The sequence below is a fragment of the Monodelphis domestica genome, chromosome 6 (assembly GCF_027887165.1).
Source record: "Monodelphis domestica isolate mMonDom1 chromosome 6, mMonDom1.pri, whole genome shotgun sequence".
NCBI classification, from domain to species: domain Eukaryota; kingdom Metazoa; phylum Chordata; class Mammalia; order Didelphimorphia; family Didelphidae; genus Monodelphis; species Monodelphis domestica.
Genome location: NC_077232.1, coordinates 82524937 through 82550951, shown reverse-complemented (window position 1 = coordinate 82550951; position 26015 = coordinate 82524937). Strand labels below are relative to the sequence as shown.

The 26015-nt window shown below is 38.5% G+C and overlaps 1 protein-coding gene across 1 annotated transcript in view; it reads right to left on the bottom strand.

Moving 5' to 3' along the window:
• DOK7 (docking protein 7) overlaps positions 1 to 26015 on the bottom strand; it is a 139993-nt gene that overhangs the window by 95887 nt on the left and 18091 nt on the right. Inside the window, exon 4 of the mRNA XM_007496806.3 lies at positions 23974 to 24174. Coding sequence (XP_007496868.1) covers positions 23974 to 24174 — 201 coding nt within the window. The remainder of the gene's footprint in view (positions 1 to 23973; positions 24175 to 26015) is intronic.

Genomic DNA, 26015 nt, shown 5'->3' with positions numbered 1-26015 from the left:
TGTTCTATCTTTTTGAATAATTGTCTCCATCATTCAATCTACTGACTACCCCTTGTAGATTTGTGCTTATCAGTAAAACTGATAAGCATTACAACTATACCTTTATCTGAGTAATGATAAAGAGTTTAAATAGCCCAGGATCAAGAATAGGTCCCTGCAGCACTCCAATGGAGATGTTCCTTCTGAGCTGACAAAAGAGAATTCATTTGAGACCACCTAAATCCATAAGCCTTCTTTCCTATCCCTAAGTTCATTGCCCCCACAATCTGAAGTGTGATTCTCATATATTTTCTACTTTTCCCATTCTCTTGCCACCCAGTGGGTCTTAAAAGTCCATTTCTGTTATCTCTACTTCTCCTTTCATTTAATCCTCCACTTATAAGATGTGTAACTTTGTATCACTTTATCTCTCTAGGTTTGTTTTCTCATCTTCAAAGTGGAGAAAGTGATATTTCCCCAGACTATTTCACAAGGTTACTATGAGAAATAAGCAAAATAATATAAAATTATTTGTAAAATATTAAATCCTATAAAACCTTGGATTTCTAGTTCTTTTAATGGTCTACTGTCTGAGAGAAAATAAATATCTTTTTTTGGTAAATCTCCAGTTACTCAGAAAATTCATCAAATCCCATTTTCCCAAGTGTCTTAAGGAACTGAAGTAAGACTATTATAAAGGATAGAGACATTATAGAAAATACCTCAGCTAAAATCCCAACCTATTTCCAAAACAATATAAAGCAATCATTTACCAATATCCAATGTAAAGGAATTCCTTATCCCTAAAGCCAAATTCTACCCTGGAGGGCAATTTTAGAATTATGGGAGAAAAAAATTAAGGAAAAGGAACTCTTATTGAAATCATCCAGAACAATCCAAGTAACTCCTGCTTTATTTGTCTTACTTCCTCCTATTCACTCTATTTTCTAGTAAAACTGAACTACTAGTTAGCACCTGACATCATCCTGCCCTCCATGTATTTGTATAGGCCATCCTCCACACCAAAAATGAACTCATTCAGCATCCATACGTTTTAGAATCCTTTTCTTCTGTTAAAGCTGAATTCAAGCATGACTTACTTCTTCCAATAGGAGGAGATTGAATGTTGAGTTCTGGAAACAGTTAATTGGCCAGTGTGGTCAGACCATAATGGTGACAAACATGTTTATGAAGATAAGTGAGAGTCAGATCATGGTGGTTCCTTTAAAAGACTGATGTTTTATCTTAGAAGCATTAGGGAGTCACTGGAAATTTTTGAGCTAAGGACTGACATGACCACATCAATCAGCATGAATAATTATCCTGGTGGCAATGTGAAGGATAGATTGGAGGTGGGAGAGAATGGAGTCTCTTGTAAGGAGACTACTGAAATAGGCCAGGTGGGTGGCAATGGGGGCTCATGCTAGGATAGATGTAGTAGTAATACACAGGAGAAGACAATCAAGATATTGCGTAGGTAGAAACAACAGGGCTTAATAACTGACTGCATATGACATGATGAGGGAGACAATAGCAGTCTTCAAGTTTTTGAAGGGCTGTCCAATGGAAAAAATGTTAGCTTTATTCTACTTAGATCCAAGGGGGAGGGGGAGGCAGAACTAGGATAGAAGTTACCAAGAGGCAAATTAAGGCAAGGGAAAACATACTAAAAATTAAAGAGTTGTTTTAAAAAATGGAATGGGCTGCCTCAATACATAATGATCTCTTCCTCCTCACTGGAGGTCTTTGGGCCAGGTGGCTGGATGGCCACCACTGAGTATGTTATAGAGGGGATTCTTGTTCAGATACAGGTTGGAATAGATACTCTCTGACATATCTCCCAACTCTGAGGTTCCATAACCAGATGAATAAACAGGTCTAGATCTAAAAAGAAAGGTCAGATTTCAGAACAGATTACTGAGTTATCTGCAAAACTGATGCCATTAGAGTATGTCAGATCAGTAATGAAGATAGTCTCTTGAGAGATAAGAAAGACAAGGATAGATCATTGGAGAGAACCAATATTAAAGGTTCAGGAAGATGAGAAGGAACCAAGAAAGCCACAATGAAAGAATAGAAACATCCATGAAAAGGATGTGGTCAGCAGTGGCAAAATCTGCTGAGAATCCAAAGACTTTGGGACTTAGATATTAAGACAGAAATGGTTACATTAAAGGGAACAATTTCTAGAAGATCAGAAGAGACAGAAGCCTAATTGATAAGGTTAATGTGAGAGCAAGCATTTTTTTAAATGGACATGTCAACTATATGCTCCTTTCTCAGGAGGCTTAGCAATGAAGGAGATAGAAAAAGAAAGGACAGCAGCTGGACATCACAGGAAGGTCAGTTATAAGTTTTTCAGGCTTGTGGAGAGCCAGTATATTCATGGGCAAATGTAAGAAACAGCAGAGAAGGAATTAAAGATGCCAGAGGTGGGGGCAGAGCTAAGATGGTGGTTTAGTAGCAGCAAAAGCCAGAACCATTCCAAGAATCCTCCCAAACCATTCTTAAAATAGTACCTCAAAATTACTTAAAAGTCACAGATCCAAAAGGAGATGAAATGAGGGGGCTCTCTTGCAGAAAACAACTTGAAAGGTAAGCAGAGAGAGTTGACTGTCATGATATAAGAGGGAATTAAAACTGCACACAATTAAGGGTGGACCAATCACCCCCTATCTATTGCATCGGGTTCTGAGCCTGAGCATAGGATAACTTGAGGATCCCAAGACCTTACCTAAGCAAATAGCAGAGTTCCCCTCACCCACCAATTGAAGTTCCAGTGGCAGCAGCCTGCAGTGAGACACTGAACCCATAGCACTTGGTCTTTTCAAGGATGAAATGAAGCCCCAATCTCTGGGCAAAATAATTCACAGTGCTGAATCCTGCAAGCCATCAGCAATGGAGACAAAATCATCAGTTTTCAGAATCCCCAGTCCACAGGCAAAAAAAAAAAAGGCAAGGAAAATAAGCAAACAGCAAAAGAAACACCTGACCATAGAAAATGTTTATGGAGATAAAGAACAACAATGTCACCAATTTAGTAGGGAACAGTGAGAGCAAAGCAGGCACATGCCAAACTACAAAGAATTAGTCTCAGGCACTGGAAGAGCTCAAAAAGGAATTCAAAAATCAAATAAGAGAGGTGGAATAAAAATGGGAAAAAGAAATGAAAATAATGCAAAAAGACAATAACAGCTTGAAGATGCCAGAGTGAAAGACCTCTTAAAAGCTAGGAGATAGCATTCAAGGAAATGGAAATTTCCTTGGAAAATTAATCAGAAAAGAGATTTTGTTTAGGGTGAACTACAACAAGCACATCTTAGGTTTTAGTTTTCTCATCTGAAAAACAAAAAGATTGAACTAGATCCTTCCCTGATTCCTCTTCTGGTTCTAGGTCTGTGACTCTACAATGAAGAATCATTATCAGGAAAAAGGAAGAGGTGATGTTATTGGGATTAGAGGGGAAAGTTCCACTTGAATGGCAATAATCTTCTCTTTGAAGTAGGAAGCTAGAGAATATGGCAGGACGATACAGATAGCAAGAAGAGAGACAAAGTTTTGAAATTGTTAATATGTAGGATGAGAATAAGGGTACAGGGGGAGGATTGTCAAGCAGCAATTCACATTCAACTGTGGTCACATACCCATACCTTTTTACTGGATCTAGTCTGACTGTGCTCTAGTCATCAATGGTCAACAATTCCATAGAAAAATCAGGAGAAAAAAACTAGATTACAATGCCTTCCCCAGAAATGAGGATATGTTGGTTGGGATGGGCAGCAGGAAGGTCACAACAACTATAGATAGTGGAGCACATCTACATGCACTCACAAAATGGCACTAACTCACCTGGCAGCATTCACTGGTAACCCATCAGCCTAAAGAAATGACTCTGCCAGTTTATGAAAACAAATTATAGGGGGCAGCTAGGCAGGAAGGTTGAAGGGAAGGAAAGATGAATTGTGGAAATATTTCTTTCTCTTGTTTATTTTTAGGAAAAGGCATACTTTGATTAGACTGCCAGTTATGATTAGATTCCTTTTTTTCATACCTGCCTTTCCAAACTTCTTTTAATATATGTGTACATATACACATATGTCATTTCTGCTCTTACATGTAAAAACTTTTTAACTTTCCTTTTTTAAGTTTTAAGTTCCAAATTCTTGCTACAAGGGAAATTCTTTTTTTTTTTTAAATTTAGAATATTTTTCTATGGTTACATGATTCATGATTTTCCCCTCCTGGAGCTGACAAGTAATTCCACTGGCTTATACATATATCATTGTTTAAAATCTATTTCCATGTTATTCTTGTAACATCAAAACTCCAATCATATCCCTATCGAACTATGTGATCGATCATATGTTTTTCTTCTGTGTCTCTCTTCCCGCAGTTCTTTCTCTGGATGTGGATAGTGTTCCTTACAGGGGCATTTCTTAAGAAGATAGAGATTATCTGTATATATCTAGACAGATGGTTGATCTCATTTTAATTATACTTCTTCTTAGAGAAAAAAGAGCTTTTACAATTGACCGATTCTGTTAAGCTGTATGATTTTGCTTAGTAGGGAGGAAAAAAGAGCAGAAGAAAGCCTCGTTTGTTGATATGAAAGGCACACTTTATGTTGAGGAAAATCTTACTGTGATGTCTGGTAGTAGGGAGAGATAATACTAAGTTGCTCAAAGCCAGCAATAATAAATACTGATGCATTGGAGCTATTCTCCTTTTAGGATCTATTTATAAAACTTTTATTCAGGTTCTATTATCATGTCCTTTTTCAGCCATTCACCTGGGAAAAAAGAACTGTTCTGACTAAGCTAAAACAAGTCAGTACTAACTCTGAAATTGCCACCAAGTTAATATGATCTTCAGTTTCTTTAAGAGAAAAAAAGAATAAGGAATAAGGGTGTGATGTAATGTGATAAACCTTGGAGAGGTCAATGACTTTCAGATCAGAGGACATGAATTCAAATTCTACCTCTGATAATCACTACCTGTGTGAACTTGAGCATGTCATTAATCAATTAGACTATATCTAGAGAAACCATAACCAAAATTAGGAAGAGACTAGAGCCTACTGGAATGGCTGCAAGAAACTGGAGGTATTTAACTTAAAGAAAAGATAACTTTAAAAGGTTTATAATGAAATCAGCTCCCAAGATTTACAAAGAATTCTCATTACAACAACCCCATGATGTAGGTACAGTATTGCAAGGACTATTAACCATATTCTATTGGTTGAAGATTCAGTCTCAGAAAAGTTTTTAAAAATTGCCCAGTCACAAACTAGTAAGGGTCACTAATTAGTGTAACAGTTAAAACTGAGCCTCAGAGCTCTTTCTACCATGCTGAATTTCCAATTATTTTTCTTTAGTGGTCAACCTGATTTTATCCCCAAAGTGTACTGGAGATCTAAACATGTTCTAGACCAACTATGCCAACACCACCCACCAATCACTGGATAATCTCCAGTCCTCCATATTTCTTCTCTGTTTGAGTCATGTCTTTCTGCCTATATAAAGAAAAATAGACAAACCTAGTTGGTTTAGTTGTATTTGAGCACAAGTGGACTTTTTTTAGAAGCTTGCATTCTAGTAGTTCATTCTCTCAAAACTGGGCAAAATCCCTAAATGCAGCTTTGGGATTCAGAGCTTTCACCTTCATTAGTTACTTAGCAACAATAGGCTAAACAGAATGGATTTGATTTTTCTCAAAACCATCTTTTTTTTAAAACAAGGAGAAATATGTTCCTTCATCTTTCTGTTTGTTAAACAGAATCCTTGTAATCTGCTAAATCTGTCCTTAAATGGTCAGACTGAATGCAAATGAAGTATTAGATGCATGTGTTCTCTCTGAAGAGGATAATGTTTAAATCATAGAATCTGAGTGTTGGAAAGGGTCTCAGGAGACCACAAGACATCAGAGCTAGAAGGGATTTTAGAGATTTTCCAGTCCAACCTTTTTTTTTCACAGATGATGAAACTGGGACTGAAATAGGCTATGACTTATTCACACACCACTTCTACATAGTCAAACCTATATATGAGTGGGGAATTCTCTCTAAAACATCCCTATTATACCATACCATGTTCTCCCACTCCCAATACTGTTTAACAGGGTTTTGGCATCTCTTGTGTATCTTGCCACAAGGAACAGGCAAGAGAACCAGCTTCAGAGAGGGGAATGATTGAAAAGTGCTCTCTGCAACATCAGACCCCTATTACACTATTTATTAGTCATCCAGACTCCCCTTGAAAAGTAAATCCAATGCCTCCCAAGGCAAGCCAGGCCCTTTTTGTGCAGTGTTGGCTGTTAGGAATTTGTCCCTGATATGGTTAAAAAAATAAAAAAGCTCCCCACTTGAGGAAGCATCCACTTTGGCTATTCTCACTTCAAACTCTGACTAGCCTATGATTCTCTGGACTACTTCTCTAGCCCCCCATGTAGAGACCCTCCCCTCCCATACCTTTCCTATTATTTAGCTCCCTTTGTATGTAGTCTTCCCCAAAAGATTGGAAGCTCCTTGAGGGCAAGGACTGTCTTTTTGCTTGTGTTTTTACTCACAGAGCTTAACATAACACCTGGCATATACTAAGTACTTAACAAATATTTTATCTGTCTCCTATAATTTTTCTGCATTTGTAGTAACCCTGGACTCTGGAAGCTCACATTCTTATATTTCTATCAAGGCTCCAAAGCATCATCCTCACAGCAATATGTTGTTGCATATATTAACAGCATAGTATTAACCTAAATAAGAGAAAATTTTATAGAAGAACTGACTTCAAATATCTGAAGAGACATCATGACTAAAAGAAATTAAATTTGTTCTGACCATAAAGGACTAAACTCAAAGCAATGAGCACAAGTTACAAAAATAATAACATTGAGTAAACATAGTAAAATATTATGTAATAAAATAATATATGCTGTAACATAGTGTATAATATATATTATACAAGTAATAAATATGAATAATACTATATAAATTATAATATATAGCAACATAATCTAAATTATATAAGATTTTATATCATACTATATGATAAACATGTAACATAACAAAACACAAACATAATACACAACATAATAATGTTGAGTAAAATAAGCACCCTTGAGACGTAGTGAGTTTCCATCACTAGCATTTCCTTGAGAAAGGCTAGATGACCACTTCTCTGGGTTACAAGAATAGAGAAGATTCTTACTCAAGTATGGGTTGGACTAGTTGACCCCCAAAGTCCCTTCTAAGTCTGTGATTCCATGGAGCGATAGCAACTCACCTGTATTTAAAAAACATAGGGGAATAACCCAAATATCTAACACTAAGAGACATATCCTACTGGCCAGAAGATATGAACAAACAGTTCTGAAAAAAGTTACAAACAACAAACAACAATATGAATGAGTGTTTCATATTACTACTAGTAAGAGGAATGCAAATCAAATCACAGCCAGCAAAATGGCAAAAACCAAGAGAGGAGAATAGTCAATGGTGAAGAAGTTGTAGCAAGTCAGATCCACTAATTCATTGATGGTTGAGCAATAAATTGGTCCAATCATTCTGTAAAATAATTTGGAATTATGCTAAGAAGGTGTCTAAAATGTTCATGTCCAAAGAATCACTGCTAGCATAAAGTCCAAGGAGATCAGAGATATAAAGGTAGATCTCACACACACCTAAAGATTCATAACCATACTTTCTGGAATGGAAAATAGTCGACAAAGTAGATGCCCATAGACTGTAGATTGGCTAAGCAAACTGATAAGTGAATATAGAGAAATATTACTGCCCCATGCAGAGAAACATTAAAAAGACTTAAATAAATAAATTTTTAAAAAAGCAAACAGAACCAGGCCCAAATATAATTTGGCAAATAGAAAGAACAAAAAAAAACCCTAATAATATCCCAGATCTCTTAAGAATGTATCCATCGTGATGGAATAATAGTGTGCTAAAAGGAATAATGAACTGGAGGAATTCCATGTGAACTGGAATGACCTCCAGGAATTGATTCAGAGTGAAAGGTGCAGAACCAGGAGAACATTGTACACAGAGATGGATACACTGTGGTACAATCAAATGTAATGGACTTCTCTACTAGCAGCAATGCAATGATCCAGGACATTTCTGAGGGACTTATGAGAAAGAACACTATCCACATCCAGAGAAAGAACTGTGGGAGTAGAAATGCAAAAGAAAAACAACTGCTTGATTATATGGTTCGATGGGGATATGATTGGGAATATAGAATCTAAACGATCACCTGAGTGCAAATATTAATAATATGGAAATGGGTCTTGATCAATGATACATGTAAAATCCACATGTCGGCTATGGGGGGGGGGGAGAGGAGGGGAAGGAAAAAACATGATTCATGTAACCATGGAAAATATTCTAAATTAAATAAATAAACCTAAATTCTTTTTTTAAAAAGGATATATCCATGGAAAATTCTTTTAAATCTAATATAATGAGATTTATAGTGTCTGGACCATATCATGGCTGAAGGTAAGAGTGTCTGTCTGATCACTTTAGACAGAGGAGATTAAGAGACCATTGTTTCATGCCTTTAATCTTGCCTGTGAGGTTTCTTTAAAATAAAAAGTCAACTAGAAATGTAAAAAAAAAAAAAGAATATATCTGTGGTATACATATAATATTATAAAAGTGATATATAACCAGTTTTGCTGATTTTTTCTTTATTTATTTCGTTTAAAAAATCTCTGCTATATGGAATGACTCTTTAAAAGGGGAGAAGGGAAGATATATTGGGAAATGTAGGTGATATAAAATAAAAGATGTCAATAAAATTTTATTTTAAGAGACTATATTCATGGCATGTGAAAAAGTTATTTTTACAGTGGACTGTAAACAGAAATGTGGAGTCATGTTGGATTCTCATCTCAATTCTGCCACTAATGAACTGGGTGACCTTGGGCAAGTCACTTGCCTCCTCTAGGCCTGTCTCTTCATCTGTCAAAAAACAGAGTGTATTAATTTAACTCTAAGGTCGCCTAAGATACACTTAATATTCAACCACAAAATATAATTAGAATTTCAGAATTGGAAGTAAATAGAAGATAGAATTTGAGATCAGAGAGAGTCTTTAGAGATTATTATCTAGCCCCATTGTCTTCCTTTATAAAGGAAGCAACTGAGAACCTGAGAAAGGGAAATGATTTGCCCAATATCACATAGTAAATTAGAGGATGGGCTAAGACTCAGTCCCAGATCTCCTGACTCCCAACCTCAGGGATCCTCAGTTTGTATGGTTTTCTAGTGATATTAAGTTCCAATCAAATGACTTATCAATTAAGCACAGTGCCATTTAGAGAACCCTCTTCTGTAAGAACAGGTCACAGGACATTCCTGATGGCAGATAATTCTAGGGCTGGAACCTAACCAAGATCACCATCCTTTGTAAAAGGGCAAGGAAGCTGGAGGACAATCCACTGCAGAATGCTTTGCCAGTGATTTATAAAAGTGTTTACATCCTAGCGCCGGTGTCTTGGGAACAGTGAATGCAGCTGGTTCAATAACATTCAGCATAACAGGGGTGGATTTATAGGCAAACACAGATTCTGAGGCACACAGTATCTGCTGAGCTTAGCACTGAATGTGAGAGATGATGTCAAAGCAGGGCAGAATTAGGAAAGGGCTTCTCACTACCAGAACTCCTTCAAGCCTTGTGCTTTCCAAATAAGTATCTAAGGAAGGGCCAGCTTTCTTGCATCTGAAAAAAAAGAGAGACCACCTACACTCAGTAACAATTTTAAATTCTGGAGTCACAAGCAAGGGCGAGCAGGTAGGTAGGGCCACACATGTACCTTTGTTGATTTCAGAATAAAAGGGTCCTAAATGCTATCTTCACTACCAGCTGCCACCTCCCCCCCCCCATCCAACTCAAAGCCCACAGCTCCAACATGATAAAAAAAATAATTCACAGATATATAGCCCCTTAGGCTTTACAAACTGTTCTTTTCCCAACAGCCTTATGAGGGAAATAATAAGCAATCATAAATTAACTCCTACATTCCAGGCACTGTACTTGGTAATGAAGGGGTACAGAGACAAAAATGAAACGGCCCCTGCCTTCAAGAAGTCTACATTGTCTCTGGGAAGATAACATACAAGAATGTCATGGGTGACATTAATGCCAATGCCCAAATTGAACTTTTATCAGTGATTTCAAAAACCTCTGCACCATGAAGGAAGGAAGGAAGGAAGGAAGGAAGGAAGGAAGGAAGGAAGGAAGGAAGGAAGGAAGGAAGGAAGGAAGGAAGGAAGGAAGGAAGGAAGGAAAGGAGGGAGGAAGGGAGGGAGAAAGGGAGGAAGGGAGGGAGAAAGGGAGGAAGGGAGGGAGAAAGGGAGGGAGGGAGAGAGGAAGGGAAGGGAAGGGAAGGGAAGGGAAGGAAGGGAAGGGAAGGGAAGGGAAGGGAAGGGAAGGGAAGGGAAGGGAAGGGAAGGGAAGGGAAGGGAAGGGAAGGGAAGGGAAGGGAAGGGAAGGGAAGGGAAGGGAAGGGAAGGGAAGGGAAGGGAAGGGAAGGGAAGGGAAGGGAAGGGAAGGGAAGGGAAGGGAAGGGAAGGGAAGGGAAGGGAAGGGAAGGGAAGGGAAGGGAAGGGAAGGGAAGGGAAGGGAAGGGAAGGGAAGGGAAGGGAAGGGAAGGGAAGGGAAGGGAAGGGAAGGGAAGGGAAGGGAAGGGAAGGGAAGGGAAGGGAAGGGAAGGGAAGGGAAGGGAAGGGAAGGGAAGGGAAGGGAAGGGAAGGGAAGGGAAGGGAAGGGAAGGGAAGGGAAGGGAAGGGAAGGGAAGGGAAGGGGAGGTCTGACAAGACCTGGGAGTTAGGAGATCTGGATTCTAGCTTAGCTTCTGAAACTGATTAGTTATATCACTTATTACAAGTGATATAACTAATCCTTTTTGCAAAACTAATCCTTTAGCTATCCCAAATGGAAATAGCCCTGAGCTTGCCATCAGAAGATATAGATTCATAGTCCATCTTTGTCTTTTACTAGCTGTGTGACCACTGTTAAGTCATATAGCTTCTCTCAGCCTCAGTTTCCCCCATCTATGAAATGAGGTACTTGAACTATATGATCTCTGTGACTAACTTCTGTTCTTTGCTGCTGGGGTCCTCAATTCCTTCAGTGGACATATCTCAAGTGCCTACGGAGTGCAAAGAATTAAAATGCCCTGAAATTCAAGGAGGAACACAATAGGCAAGGATAATTTCCCTAAGTAGCATGGTAAAATAGAATGTTCACCTTTAGACTTGGGAATCCTAGGTTCAAGTCTGGTATCTACCCCTCCACTTATATGTTGATGAACAATTTGCTTCCTCTCAGTAAGCCTCAGTTTTCTTTTCCATAAAATGGAGATAATATTCATTCTATAGACTTCTCCATCTGACTACTCTGGAGAAGTCTGTCTCTTTTGGGCCTCTCTTCTGGTTGGGTAAGCTCTGGTTTATCCCATGAGGCACCCAAACCACGCTCACTTCACTCCCAGTTCCACTTGTCTGTCTCCAAACTTCTCCATCTTCTTACCAGCAACCTTGTCATCCTCTCTTCTTCCCCCTTTCTAGCTTCCCTGTATCTGTTGTTTTCACCCATAGGAAGGGAAGCCTGAAGGCAGAAACTTTTGTTTTTTGCTTGTTTTTGTCCCACCCAAGTTTAGTTCAGTGCTTGGCACACACAGTGTTTAATAAACACACAATTGAATTATCAAATATTGCTACTTGTACTTCCTAGTACAAATGGCTATTGAAGAAAACATTCTGTAAACCGTAGTCATATAGGCAAGATGGAGTGACTAAGTAGATTCTTCAAGTTCTGGCTTTTACATCCACCTGAGGTATGACTCGGGACACTAACTTCCCTTTCTTGGTGCCTTGCGAACCGGGAACTCCCTAAAACTAAAAGTTGAAGAGCAAATACTGATTTGCATTGGTAGAAAAAGTTTCTTCACCAAAAATTCTCTATCCCCAGTGAAACTGCAGGTTCAGTAGCAGAAAAAGGACAAATAAATACGAATTGCTGATTTAGTTAGTTTAGGGTGGCTCAGTGGGTTGAGAGTCAGGCCCAGAGACAGGAGGTCCTGGGTTCAAATCTGACCTCAGACACTTCCTAACTGTGTGACCCTGGGCAAGTCACTTAACCCCCATTGCCTAGCCCTTACTTCTCTTCTGCCTTAGAACCAATACCCACTATTAATTCTAAGATGGCAGGTAAAGGTTTAAAAAAAAAGAATAATAAGCTTCACTTTCCTGGACCTAGCATATTGTATATATGTATGTATGTATGTATGTATAAATATGATGATTACATATAAATTATAAATATAAATACACATTACAAATAATACATAACTTTATATCACAGTATAATATGGTGGCAGTATATGCCTCCCATCTTGACCTCAAATCAAAATTGAATTCAGGAAAATGTCTTTCTAGGAGTTTCCCAAAGTAGCCCCTTCATAGTGAATGTCTAGATTATCCATTCTGAAGGAAATAAGGACAACATAACAACCACCCCAAATAGCAGTTATTTCTAATGCTGCTGACTCTGTGGCCATCCCCAAGGACAATATGTCACTGAGCCCAGTGGATTCTCATTCCCTCCCACTTCTCCATGCTTTGCCTCTACTCTTCCCTGCAGATGAGATGAGATTCATGGGAGACCAGCAGGAAACCACATGAGGGTGAAAGGAGGAAAGAGGAGGAAGATCCCATCCGAGCTGATTAGGAACTACATGGGTTGGGTCTTCCTCTGCCGAGAGACTGAAGCCCAAACTCCCCTGCCTGCCATTCAAGACTCAACACATTGTGCCTTCCATCTATATTTCCAGCCTTGCTTCAAACTAGCCCTAACTGCATTCCATTCAATCCAGTCGTACTAAAGTCCAAGCTATCACCTGACCAAATGCTTCTTGCTTCTTTCCCAGGCCATTAACCCTTCACTGGCTATAATGATCCCCTTTCCTCATTTTGACCTACTGATTAACCCATTCTACACCATCCATTTCTCTTGAGTTTCTTTTTCTCTTACTACTGATAATACCTGCCAAGCTGGAGCCTTTGGATTCCTCCCTCCATGAGTGCCTTCATACCTATTCATATGCTACTGGATAAAGCTGGAGATAAATCAAGAAGCTATGCTAACTGGATCCAATACAGATTCATGTTACATAATCTCAATGGCAGCCAACTCCCCAGTTAACTATCCCACTCATGAAGGTAGCATTTCCAAACCTTTTCAGTTCTCCTCCAATTTCCCAAGGCTCTCTCTCCCCCATCCTCTCAGCTGAGCACTTTGCCACATAGTTTATCAAAAAAAAGTGATTCCACTTACCAAAAACTCCCTCTTCTCCCCAATTCTGCATTTCATATCACTCGGATATCTCCCTCCTCCATCTCCTCCTCTTTACCTCTGCCTCACATGAAGAGGTGGCCTTTCCTGCCAAAGCAAACCCTTCAATATGCACAACCAATCCCATTCTATCTACACTCTTCCAGCAGATTGCCCCCTCTATCATCCCTACTCATCTTTTCTTTTTAAAACCCTTACCTTCTGTCTTTATATCATTTCTAAGAAAGAAGAGCTACAAAGGCTAGGCAGTTGGGGTTGTGACCTACTCAGGATCACACAGCTAGAAAGTATCTGAGGTCAAATTTGAACCCAGGTTCTCCTGATTCTAGGCCTGGTGTTCTATCCACTGTACTACCTAGCTCCCCCTTTCTCACTAATTTTCAATCTCTGTCTCTTGGTACCTATTACCTATAAACATGCCCAGGTCTTACACACCCTCAAAAAACCCTCTCTTAATCTGTCTATTCCCATTCTCCTACTATCCTATATCTCTTCCCCTTCGTTCCTGGTTAATTTTAAGAAGGCCATCTAAATCAGTGCTTCTATTTTCTTTCTTTTCACTCTCTCCTTCACTCTCTATAGTCTGACCACTAACTTAATCATTTAATTTGAACAGCTCTTTCCAAAAGTTATCAGTGATTTCTTAACTGCCAGATCAAATGATCATTCTTCTTGACCTCTCTGCAGTCTCAACATTGCTGATCATCCTCTTCTCCAGGATACTTCTTCCTTTTAGGCGTGGTTCCTCTTCTACTTATCGAAGCATTCTTTAGTTTCCTTTACTGAATCTTCACTGCCTTGTCTCCTATATCCAGAATTCTCTCTCTCCTTGTACTGACCTCCTGGCTTCTCTCAAATCCCAACTAAAATTCTCCTTTCTACAAAAAGTGCCCCAAATGTTAGTGCCTTTTCTCTGTCATTAGCTCCAGTGTATTCTGTTTTACATAGTTGCTTGAAGGTGGATATTGGATTGGATTGTGAGTTCCTTAAGGACTGCCACTGTTTCTGCCTTTCTTTATTTCTGCCAGTGCTTTAAAAAATCCTTGGCATATAGTAAGCACCTAATATTTGTTTGCTGACTTGATTTGACCTGCTTATTCCAGTTCCTATGCTTTTGTTCTTTCTGGGTTCAGCTGTTCAAATTCTACCCATCTGTTTGGGCCCATATCCTACCACCATCATTAAACTTACTCTGGCATATATCAGACTTGAAAAAGAGCTCAGAGTTTGAGTAATTTAATCCATACCTGAGTAGGAATAACTTCTACAATGTCCCATTCTCAAAGGAAAGCTTCCACTCAACTCACTCTTTTACTCTCTCCTGAGACATCCTATGCTACAATGGGACAGCTCCAATTATTAGGAAGTTTTCCTCCTGACTCTAAATTCAAATCTGCCTCTGTAATTTCTAGACTTTATTCTCAGTTTTGCCTTCTGAAGGCAAACAATAAATAGTCTTCCACTGATTCCTCTTCAGATAGGTGAAGATAGCCTTTGAATCTCCCAAAAGAATGTTGATCTCTGGGTTAAATATTCCCAGTTTCTGAAACTCATCTTTATAATGCATGGTCTCCAATCCTTGAACTATTCTGGCCTTTCTCTTCTGGATGGACTCCCATCTTTTATTGTCCTTTCTAAACTACAGTACCCAAATTATAGTTCTCACCTTCTAGTTTCCTCTATTCCTGGGAACTGTGTCCCATTCTATCTTTATGCCTTTGTTCACCCCATCCCAAATGGCTACAACAGACTATCATCTGCAACCTCTTGAAAGTCAAAATAAACAAGCTTGAAAATAAGGCAAAGGAGATGAAAGATGACCTCCAAAGAAAAATCAGACCAGAAGGAGAAGGATGACCAAAAACCCAGGGATGAAGTTCAGTCTTTAAAAACTAGAATACCACAACCTGAAGCAAATAACTTCACAAGGCTACAGAGTCTCAATCATGATACCTGACAAAGCCAGAGTAAAAATAGATCCAGTCAAAAGAGACAGGGAAGGTAGTTACATCCTGATAAAAGGCAGTATAGACAATGAGGAAATATCAGTATTCAACATGTATGCACCAAATAGAATAGCATTCAAATTTCTAAAGGAGAAACTAGTGGAGCTCAAAGATGAAATAGATAGAAAAACTATACTAGTGGGTAACCTGAACCTTCCTCTATCAGAACTAAATAAATCAAATAAAAAAATAAATAAGAAAGAGGTAAGAGAAGTGAATTAAATCTTAGAAAAATTAGAGTTAGTAGATATGTGGAGAAAAATAAATAGGGACAAAAAAGAATACACCTTCTTTTCAGCAGCACATGGTAGATTCACACAGATTGCCCATGCACTAGGACATAAAAACATTGCAAACAAGTGCAAAAGAACAAAAATAATAAATGCAACCTTTTCAGATCACAATGCAATGAAAATAATAATTAGTAAGGGTACATAGAGAGGTAAATTAAAAATTAATTGGAAATTAAATAATACGATTCTCCAAAATCAGTTATAGAACAAATCATAGAAACAATAATTTCATTGAAGAAAATGACAATGATGAAACATCCTTTCAAAATCTATGGGATGCAGCCAAAGCAGTACTTAGGTGGAAGTTTATATCCTTGAGTTCATATATTAATGAATTAGGGAGAGCAGAAGAGGTCAATGAATTGGGAATGCAAATTAAAAAACCAGAAAGTGAACAAATTAAAAATCCTCAGATGAAAATGAAATTAGAGATCCTAAAAATCAAAGGAGAAATTAATAAAATTGAAAGTCAAAGAAGGGTTGATTTAATAAATAAGACTAGAAGTTGGTACTTTGAAAAAACAAATAAAATAGACAAAGTACTGGTCAATCTAATTAAAAAAAGGAAAGAAGAAAACCAAATTGGCAGTATCCAAAATGAAAAGGGAGACCTCACCTCTAATGAAGAGGAAATTAAGGCAATCATTAAAAACTAATATACTCAATTATATGACAATAAATATGGCAATCTAGGTGATATGGATGAATATTTACAAAAATATAAATTGTCTAGATTAACAGAAGAAGAAATAGAATACCTAAATAACCCCATATCAGAAAAAAAAAATTGAACAAGTCATCAAAGAACTCCCTAAGAAAAAATCCTCAGGACCAGATGGATACACAAGTGAATTCTATCAAACATTCAAAGAACAACTAATCCCAATATTATCCAAACTATTTGACAGAATAAGCAAAGGAGTTCTACCAAATTCCTTTTATGATACAAATATGGTACTGATACCAAAGTCAGGTAGATCAAAAACAGAGAAAGAAAACTACAGACCAATTTCCTTAATGAACATAGATGCAAAAATCTTAAATAGAATACTAGCAAAACGACTCCAGCAAGTGATCACAAGGATTATTCATTATGACCAGGTGGAATTTATACCAGGAATGCAAGGATGGTTCAATATTTAGAAAACTATCCACATAATTGACCATGTTAACAAGCAAATCAACAAAAATCAAATTATTATCTCAATAGACGCAGAAAAAGCCTTTGACAAAATATAACACTCATTCCTATTGAAAACACTAGAAAGATAGGAATAGAATAAAATAATAAATATAATAAAAATAATAAACAGTATCTATGTAAAACCATCAGCCAACATCATCTGCAATGGGGATAAACTAGAAGCCTTCCTGATAAGATCAGGAGTGAAACAAGGATGCCCATTATCACTTCTGTTAGTTAGAATTCGACTAGAAACACTAGCAATAGCAATTAAAGAAGAAAAAGAAATTAAAGATATTAAAATAAGCAATAAGGAGACCAAGCTATCACTCTTTGCAGATGATATGATGGTCTACTTAAAGAATACTAGAGAATCAACCAAAAAGCTAGTAGAAATAATCAACAACTTCAGTGAAGTTGCAGGATACAAAATAAGCCCACATAAGTAATTAGCATTTCTATATATTCCCAAAACATCTCAGCAGCAAGATTTAGAAAGAGAAATTCCATTTAAAATCACCCTAGATGGGTGTGGCAAAGTTGGGACATTAATGCATTGCTGGTGGAGCTGTGAATTAATCTAACTGTTCTAGAGGGCAATTTGGAACTATGCCCAAAGGGCACTAAAAGACTGTCTTCCCTTTAATCCAACCATATCACTGCTGGGTTTTTACCCCCAAAGAGATAATAAGGAAAAAGACATGTACAAAAATATTCATAGCTGCGTTCTTTGTGATGGCAAAAAATTGGAAAATGAGGGGCTGCCCTCCAATTGGGGAATGGCTGAACAAATTGTGGAATATGTTGGTGATGGAATACTATTGTGCTCAAAGGAATAATAAAGTGGAGGAATTCCATGGGGACTGGAACAACCTCCAGGAATTGATGCAGAGTGAGAGAAGCAGAACCAGGAAAACATTGTACACAGAGACTGATACAATCGAATGTAATGGAATATTAGTGGCAGTGCAGTGACCCTGAACAACTCAGAGGGATCTATGAGAAAGAACACTATCCACATTCAGAAGAAACACTGTGGGAGTAAAAACACTGAAGAAAAACAACTGCTTGAATACATCAGTCGAAGGGATATGATTGGGGATGTAGATTCTAAATGAACATCCTAGTGCAAACAACATCATTGAAATAGGTTCTGATCAAGGACACAAGTAATACCCAATGAAATTGCGCATGGGCTGTGGAAAGGGTGGGTGGAGGGGAGGGAGGGAAATAAAGTGAGTATTGTAACCAAAAAAATAAAATAAAATAAAATCATCCTAGATAATATAAAATACTTAGGAATCTATCTGCCAAGACAAACACAGGAACTATATGAAAACAACTACAAAACACTCTCCACACAATTAAAATTATATCTAAACAATTGGAAAAACATCAATTGCTCATGGATAGAATAAGCTAACATAATAAAAATGACAATCCTACCCAAACTAATTTACTTATTTAGTTCCATACCCATTGAACTACCAAAAAACTTTTTTACTGAATTCAAAAAATCATAAGAAAGTTCATTTGGAAGAACAAAAGATCAAGAATATCCAGGGAAATAATGAAAAAAAAATTTGAAGAAAGGTGGCCTTGCAGTCCCAGATCTCAAACTATACTATAAAGCAGTGGTCACCAAAACCATATGGTACTAGCTAAGAGACAGAAAGGAGGATCAGTGGAATAGACTTGGGGTGAGTGACCCAAGCAAAATAGTCTATGATAAGCCCAAATATCCCTGCTATGAGGACAAAAATCCCTATTTGATTAAAAAAAACTGCTGGGAAAATTTAGTTTGGATAAACATCTCATACCCTACACCAGGATAAACTCGGAATAGGTGAATGACTTGAATATAAAGAAGGAAACTATAAGTAAATTAGGTGAACACAGAATAGTATACATATCAGATCTTTGGGAAAGGAAAGATTTTAAGACCAAGCAAGAGTTAGAAAAAAAATCACAAAATGTAAAATTAATAATTTTGATTACATCAAATTAAAAAGGTTTTGTACAAACAAAACCAATGCAGCCAAAATTAGAAGAGAAGCAACAAATTGGGGGAAACCCTTCATAACAAAAACCTCTGACAAAGGTCTAATTACTTAAACTTATAAATAGCTAAATCAATTGTACAAAAAATCAAGCCATTCTCCAATTGATAAATGGGCAAGGGACATGAATAGGCACTTTTCAGTTAAAGAAATCAAAAGTATTAATAAGCACATAAAAAAAGTGTTCTAAATCTCTTAGCAGAGAGATGTAAATCAAAACAACTCTGAGGTATCACCTCATACCTAGCCTAGGCTAACATGACAGCAAAGGAAAGTAATGAATGCTGGAGATGTGGCAAAGTTGGGACATTAATGCATTGCTGGTGGAGTTGTGAATTGATCCAACCATTATAGAGGGACATTTGGAACTATGCCCAAAAGGCATTAAAGACTGTCTTCCCTTTGATCCAACCATAGGACTGCTGAGTTTATACCCCAAAGAGATATTAAAGAAAAAGACTTGTACAAGAATATTCATAGCCATGCTCTTTGTGCTGGAAAAAAATTGGAAAATGGGGGGATGCCCTCCAATTGGGGAATGGCTGAACAAGTTGTGGTATCTATTGGTGATGGAATACTTTTGTGCTCAAAAGAATAATGAACTGGAGGAATTCCAAGTGAACTGGAATGACCTCCAGGAATTGATGCAGAGTGAGAGGAGCAGAACCAGGAGAACACTATATACAGAGACTGATACACTATGGTACAATCAAATGTAATGTACTGCTCCATAGTGGCAATGTAGTGATCCTGAAAAACTTGAAGGGATCTACAAGAAAGAACACTATCCACATTCAAAGGAAAAACTGTGGGAGTAAAAACACAGAAGAAAAACAACTGCTTGGTTACATGGATCAATGGGGATATGATTGGGGATATTGACTCAAAATGATCATCCTAGTGCAAACATCAACAACATGGAAATAGGTTTTGATCAAGGACACATGTAAAACCCAGTGGAATTGCACGTAGGCTACAGGTGGGGGAGGAGAGGAAGGGAAAGAATGTGATTCTTGTAATTAAGGAATAATGTTCTAAATTGACTAATTAAATAAAATTTTCAAAAAAAATAGTTCTGAATCCTATGATCCTACCAGATGCCTGATGAAGTACAGTTTGAAATGCATAGCCCCTCAGGTCCCTTTACCTGCAAGCTCCTTGAGTTTAGAGATCAAGTCTTGGATTTCTTTTGTCTGTCTCTAAGTGGCCAACATGGTTCTAGCTTTAATAAATGATAGGATGTTGCTGATAGTAGAGGCAGGAGTTGGCTGAACTGCTTATTTAGTGATGGGTGAATAATAATATAACATAGTTTTCATAGAAGATAGCCAACATACATCTACTCAAGCTCTTTGCAAAGAAAGTAGCAAATATGTGGCAGTTCTCTAGCACTACATACCCCACCTTGCAATATATGGAATCATGTTCTAAAAGTCATAGGCCAGGAGCAGGATTAATTCTGGAAGGTAGTCAAGTCTGCCTGCCTCATTTTATAGATGAAGAAACTATGTCAATTTGCCCAAGACAATACGCAGAGAAGCCAGGATTCTAACTCAGGTCCTCTGCAATTCTGGTGCCTTTTCTACTATACAACAGTCTTCTTATACGAAGGCTAAGATGAAATGGAGGCCAAGTGAACACAGCAAAGCCACAACCTTTTGCCTCTTAGCCCATGCCCACCAAGCTCAGCTGCAGCCATAGCAGCTGATATAAGCATGGGAACCTATACTATCTCAAGCCTCCAATGCCTATTTTTGTCAAAGCAGCCAAAGGCAAGGGTCAGAAGAGAACTGGGACACCAGAGACCTGCCCCAGAACACTCAGAGGAACAGCCATCAGCACCACCATACTGACTCCTCAGTACCTGCTCTGGCTTCAAACTCATGCTTGCTTAAGGAACTGGAGGAGGGGCTCCCTACATGTCCAACCCCAAGGGCTATTTTCAGCCTCACATCTCAGGAACTAAAATTAGAAGTGAACGTTGGAGACACAGTCAGGAGCCTGTGGAACTTCTCTGGAGTTCCATATCCCTGGCACCTTCTCATCAATGTCCCTTATTCCTATCATCTAGGGAAACTCCCATCCCCTCATTTTACAAAGAAGGAAACTGAGGTGCAGAGAGACTAAAACAAGCCCAAAGTCATGCAAGCTAAGGCAGGATTCAAACCCAGCTTAATTCCCATATCAGGTCCTCTCTTCCTTTCCTTTCTGTTCTTCCCCATTAGGTGTTCCATGAACCTCCTTAATAAGTTTGAGGAAGACATCTGGAGAGAAGAGCACATGCTCTTCTGGCACAGTTTTTGAGAACCAAGGGTCATCTTTATGCCACAATGAGAATGAAAAACAAATCCCATATATACAGTTCTTCAAGATCGTAAACGAATGTTACTCACAACCTTCCTATGAAAGGGTCCAGCAAATAAGTATTTTACAGATATGCCCATGGAGACACTGAAAAGTAAAGGCACTTACCCAAGGTATTCAGTAACTAAATGCTAAAGGCAAAATTCAAAGGTTGTTCTTTCCTTCACAGAACACATTGCCCTTTCATCTAACCTCTTGTCCTTGTTCCAGGGAAGAATCTAGTTTGGAAGGAAACACCCATGATTCTTAGAGAACTGTCCCAACCCACTTCATGTTCTACTTCTGAGTCTGAAATGAAAAGGCAAAGTTTTGGAAAAATAAAAGGAGGGGAGAAAAAAAAGAATGGTTCTTATTTTTATGGGAAAAAATCAGGCTTATATTGTTTGGTTTCAAAAGAAATAAATATTTGCCAGAATATGACCTTTAAACAGGGATTGTTCCATTAATTTGCATCCCCACCCAGCATCTAGGCAGTCCCTGACAATATGGTGGATGCTTCATACATATTTGTTGATTGAAATTTTTAAAAATCATTTGGATAATAATTTTTCAAAGGTTCCTACTGTGTATTGAACAGTTCTGTGCTCTGGAGAGTCAAAAATTTACATAAGCCTTCCTTTGTAAAATCCACAGTCTAGAAATGGATGAGGCATATCCAGATAACTGTATAACACAATAATATAAGCTTAAGTATAAGAAGAATACAAGATGCCATGTGCAATAAGAGAGGGAAAGTCATGATCTCCTGAGAGATTGCAGAAGTCTTCCTGGAGAAGATAGGACACAGAAGAGTAAGGATTCAAACAGTGACTAAGAGAAGAGGTGCAGACCAGGACTAAAGCAAAAATAGGGAGGCTTGAGAGGGGGAGAGCATTCTGGGTCATAGTTGAACTGGGCATGGCCAAAAAGGAAGGGAGCACCATGTTTTAGTCAACTGGTCAGTCAACAAGTATTTACTAAATGCTTCCTATATGCTGACCATAATGCTAAGCACAAGTGATAATAAAGAAAAGAGAAATTGTCCTTGCCCTCAGGGAGCTCACATTCTAATGGGATTTGAGACCACTGAAACATAAGGAGATTAACCTTATGTTATAAAGCAAATGTCAATCATCCTTGTTATTGGTGGTTTAATAGTTGGAAAGGGCTAGTAGTAGGAAATAAAAACACTGGCTTAGGAATCTATAAGACTTGACTTCTAAGACCTGTCACTTAATTTTTCTGCCTCAGTCAACTATTTTTTTGAATTCTTATTTCTGTATTAGACTCAATAAATTCCAAGGCAGAAAAGGGGTAAGGGCCTGGCATTTGGGGTTATATGACTTACCCAGGATCACACAGCTAGGAAGTGTCTAAGGCCAAATTTGAACCCTATACCTCCCATCTCCAGGCCTATCTCTCTATCCACTATCTCTCTCAGGCAACTTTTTAATACTCTGTTACAGAGGAATTGCTGGCCTATATCAGGGGAGGAGATTTCCACACCAAGAGTTCCCTACATCAAAGGAATGAAAGGTCTAGAACAAAACCAATTTTTTTTTAAATCAATGCCTTTTAAAAATTATTGTAAAATATTTTGCTACAGATTTCCACTATTTTGTTGAAAGTGAGAGGGGTCAGCCACTGCAGAAACTTTGGGAAACACTACTTTCCCTTAAAGACGCCTGCTCTAGGCACTGACATCAAGGGCATTTGAACCCATCTCTGATTCCTAAAAGGGGGCACTGAATGAGTATGTCCTTCTGAAGTCTGCTAAAGAAAGCATCCAGGCACCAGCACCCAGCCAGATCCTTCTTTGCAGTAAAGGGAGGACAATGAATGACATTAATTTAGTAATTAAACCTTCTAAGAGAGGAGATAGGCTTCAGCAGCATGCATGGGACAAGAATGATGGCTTGAGAACAAAACAAGGTAAAAACAGAAACACCTGGACTAGAGGCAAACATAGCATCTCCTTGTTTGACCTACCAAAAAGAACCATTCTCTCTAAAAATGAATAGTCTCCCCAAAGAGGTAAATTGTTCACACTTGTCCATACCCAGAAACTCATAGAGTCAAGTCCGGATTACTCATTGGAGAGGGAGTTAACAGAAGGAATCCCAACAAGTATTATGTATATTTGACTGAGAATATATTTTTGCACTTGTGATGGACCCCAGAGAAGCCTGGTTTTCTGGGATTTCATTCCAGGGAGAAGAGTAAAAACTGATTATGAAGTCCTAACTCCAGAGAGCTGAAAAAAAAAAAAACACCCAGTTATCTCTCCATCTCTGTTCCACTGTAGCTATCTGTTCCTAGTTGGGAGATGATCAGTCATCCTTCAGAAGGATGCAGGGATATAGTGTTTCTTTCCACCCTCCAATCTTTCCTGCCAAAAGGAAGTATTTTGGTTTCTCTGCATACAGAATAAAGAGGAGAGAAGAGGTCAATAAATCATTTTGTTTTTACTAACAACCGTTAACAATGTCCACGACACAAATATCTGAGATGGGATCATTTATCCAAAAACCAAGATTTGGGGGGAGGGGGATGAAAGAAATCTCATCTCTGCTACCTCCCATCCCCAATAACCAAGAGCTAACTTTATGTATACATATGTCCATGCTGTGCTCTTGAAAAAACAAGTTCACCAAAAAAAGTAATCAGTGACAAATGAGGAAACCTATTCAGAAATTCTAAGTGGATGAAAGGTCTATACCAAGGTCTCATCATACTTACAGTACCCACACCTGGTCCCGCCTTCAAAGATGAAGCCATTTGGCACAGCCCCATAACGCCGCAGGTCAGAGAGCTTCCACTGACCCATGACAGCAGGAGGAATGTCTTTAGCCAGCACCAGAATATCATTGCAGAGATGAAGAGTGGCCAATCCACTTTCTAGCTTGGTGCCTGGGGCCACAGCCACATGAAACCTGTGGACTATAGGAAAAGGATTAAGATGAAGGAGAGGGAAAAAAGAACCCAGTTAAAAATTAGATCACATCTTCCTCCAAGCTACATAGTTGGTTAAAACTATCAAAAATTCACATTTCTATAGAACTTTGAAGTTTGCAAAGCACTTCTGTTTTAATATCCCTGATAGACAAGTAGTGCAGGTGTAATTATCACTTATATTATAGATGGGAGAAGAGAGATAATGGGACTTGACCAAGATCTCATGGTTAAAAAGCCAAGACTAGAACCTGAGTCTGCTGACCCTCATGAGGCACACAAAATCTTAGACTGGGTTTAGAGAAGCTGGTGGCCCTGGTGTTCTTCTGCTTGCCCAGAATGCCAACCCCCTCTCTCCCTCTCCCTCTCCCTCTCCCTCTCCCTCTCCCTCTCCCTCTCCCTCTCCCTCTCCCTCTCCCTCTCCCTCTCCCTCTCCCTCTCTCCCTCTCTCTCTCTCTCTCTCTCTCTCTCTCTCTCTCTCTCTCTCTCTCTCTCTCTCTCTCTCTCTCTCTCTCTCTCTCTCTCTCTCTCTCTCTCTCTCTCTCCATGTCCGAATAACCATCCTTCATGGCTCAACTAAGGTTCCAAGTCCTCCATAACTAACCACTCAAACCCATATAAATTCCCCATCTCTCTCCATTAACAAGGCTTGAACTATGTTCCCTCCTACGTCTTTGTCCAGATCTCAAGTAGGGTTGAGAGAAAATGGACAGGGCCAACATGAACATCACTGGTAGTGGGGAGGGACTGGGAGACAGGGCACACAGCTTACCCAGGAGATCATGAGCCTGGGGACATCTGTGATGAACTCCATAACCTTTTAACTACTCAGAGGAGCACAGGTGGGAAGCTGAAGGTACCAATAGCCCACACTTGGGGGAATCATTATTGCTAAGTAATGAGAGTTTCCTAATAGCCATTCACATATGAAGATCAATGTTTAATGCTACATATTTTCAGGATTTGCTGACTAATGGAGAAATAGAAAACCAAGAAGTAAGAATGGTTTTTGGAGGTTGGAAGATAGCATGGAACACCTCCTGGATATGAAAAATTATAGTTAAAATAAAAAGCACAGGACAGGAAGTTAGGAGAACTGGGTTACACTCCCTATTATTACTTAGAGACGTTAGATAGTACAATGGATAGAGCACTAGCCTGGAATCGGGAAGACTCGAGATCACCAGACACTAATTGGGTAACTCTGGGCAAGTCACTTACTTTGACTCAGTTTCCTCTTATGTAAAATGTAAATAATAATAGCAAGGTTTTTAGGAAGGTAAAATTAAATATTTTAAAGCACTTAGCATAGAGCCCGATGCATAATAAATGCTACATAAATGTTAACTAGCTCTTCTATTGATGGCTCCCATTGTCTGTTATGGGGAAAACCAATTCTCCTCACTGAAATTTGAGTTTCCCCCATATAACGTGAAGAGATTAGATTATGTGTTCTCTAAGGCCCCTTCCAACTATGGCATTGTGGTTTATGTTAGGATTTATTGAATAATAAATAATGTTCTTCTCTTTCTTTGAACTCCACCATATTCTTCTCTTTTTTCAATAAGTCTTAGTAATTCTATATTTCTGAAGGCAGGGAACATGCCTTCCACTGTGTTTCTCATGGTTCCCAGTGCAGAACTCAATGAACTCATGCCAATTTAAGGAGGATGGGTACATAAGAGAGCTTTCTAAGAGAACTTGAATCCAAGAACCAAAAAGCATCAGGAGTCTACTGAGAAATTTTTTTTTTAATACACCAACTTCTGAGTCTCAGATTCGTGGTCTTACTGGGTGCATGAACTTAAAGTAGTCCCTGTTAGCTTTTG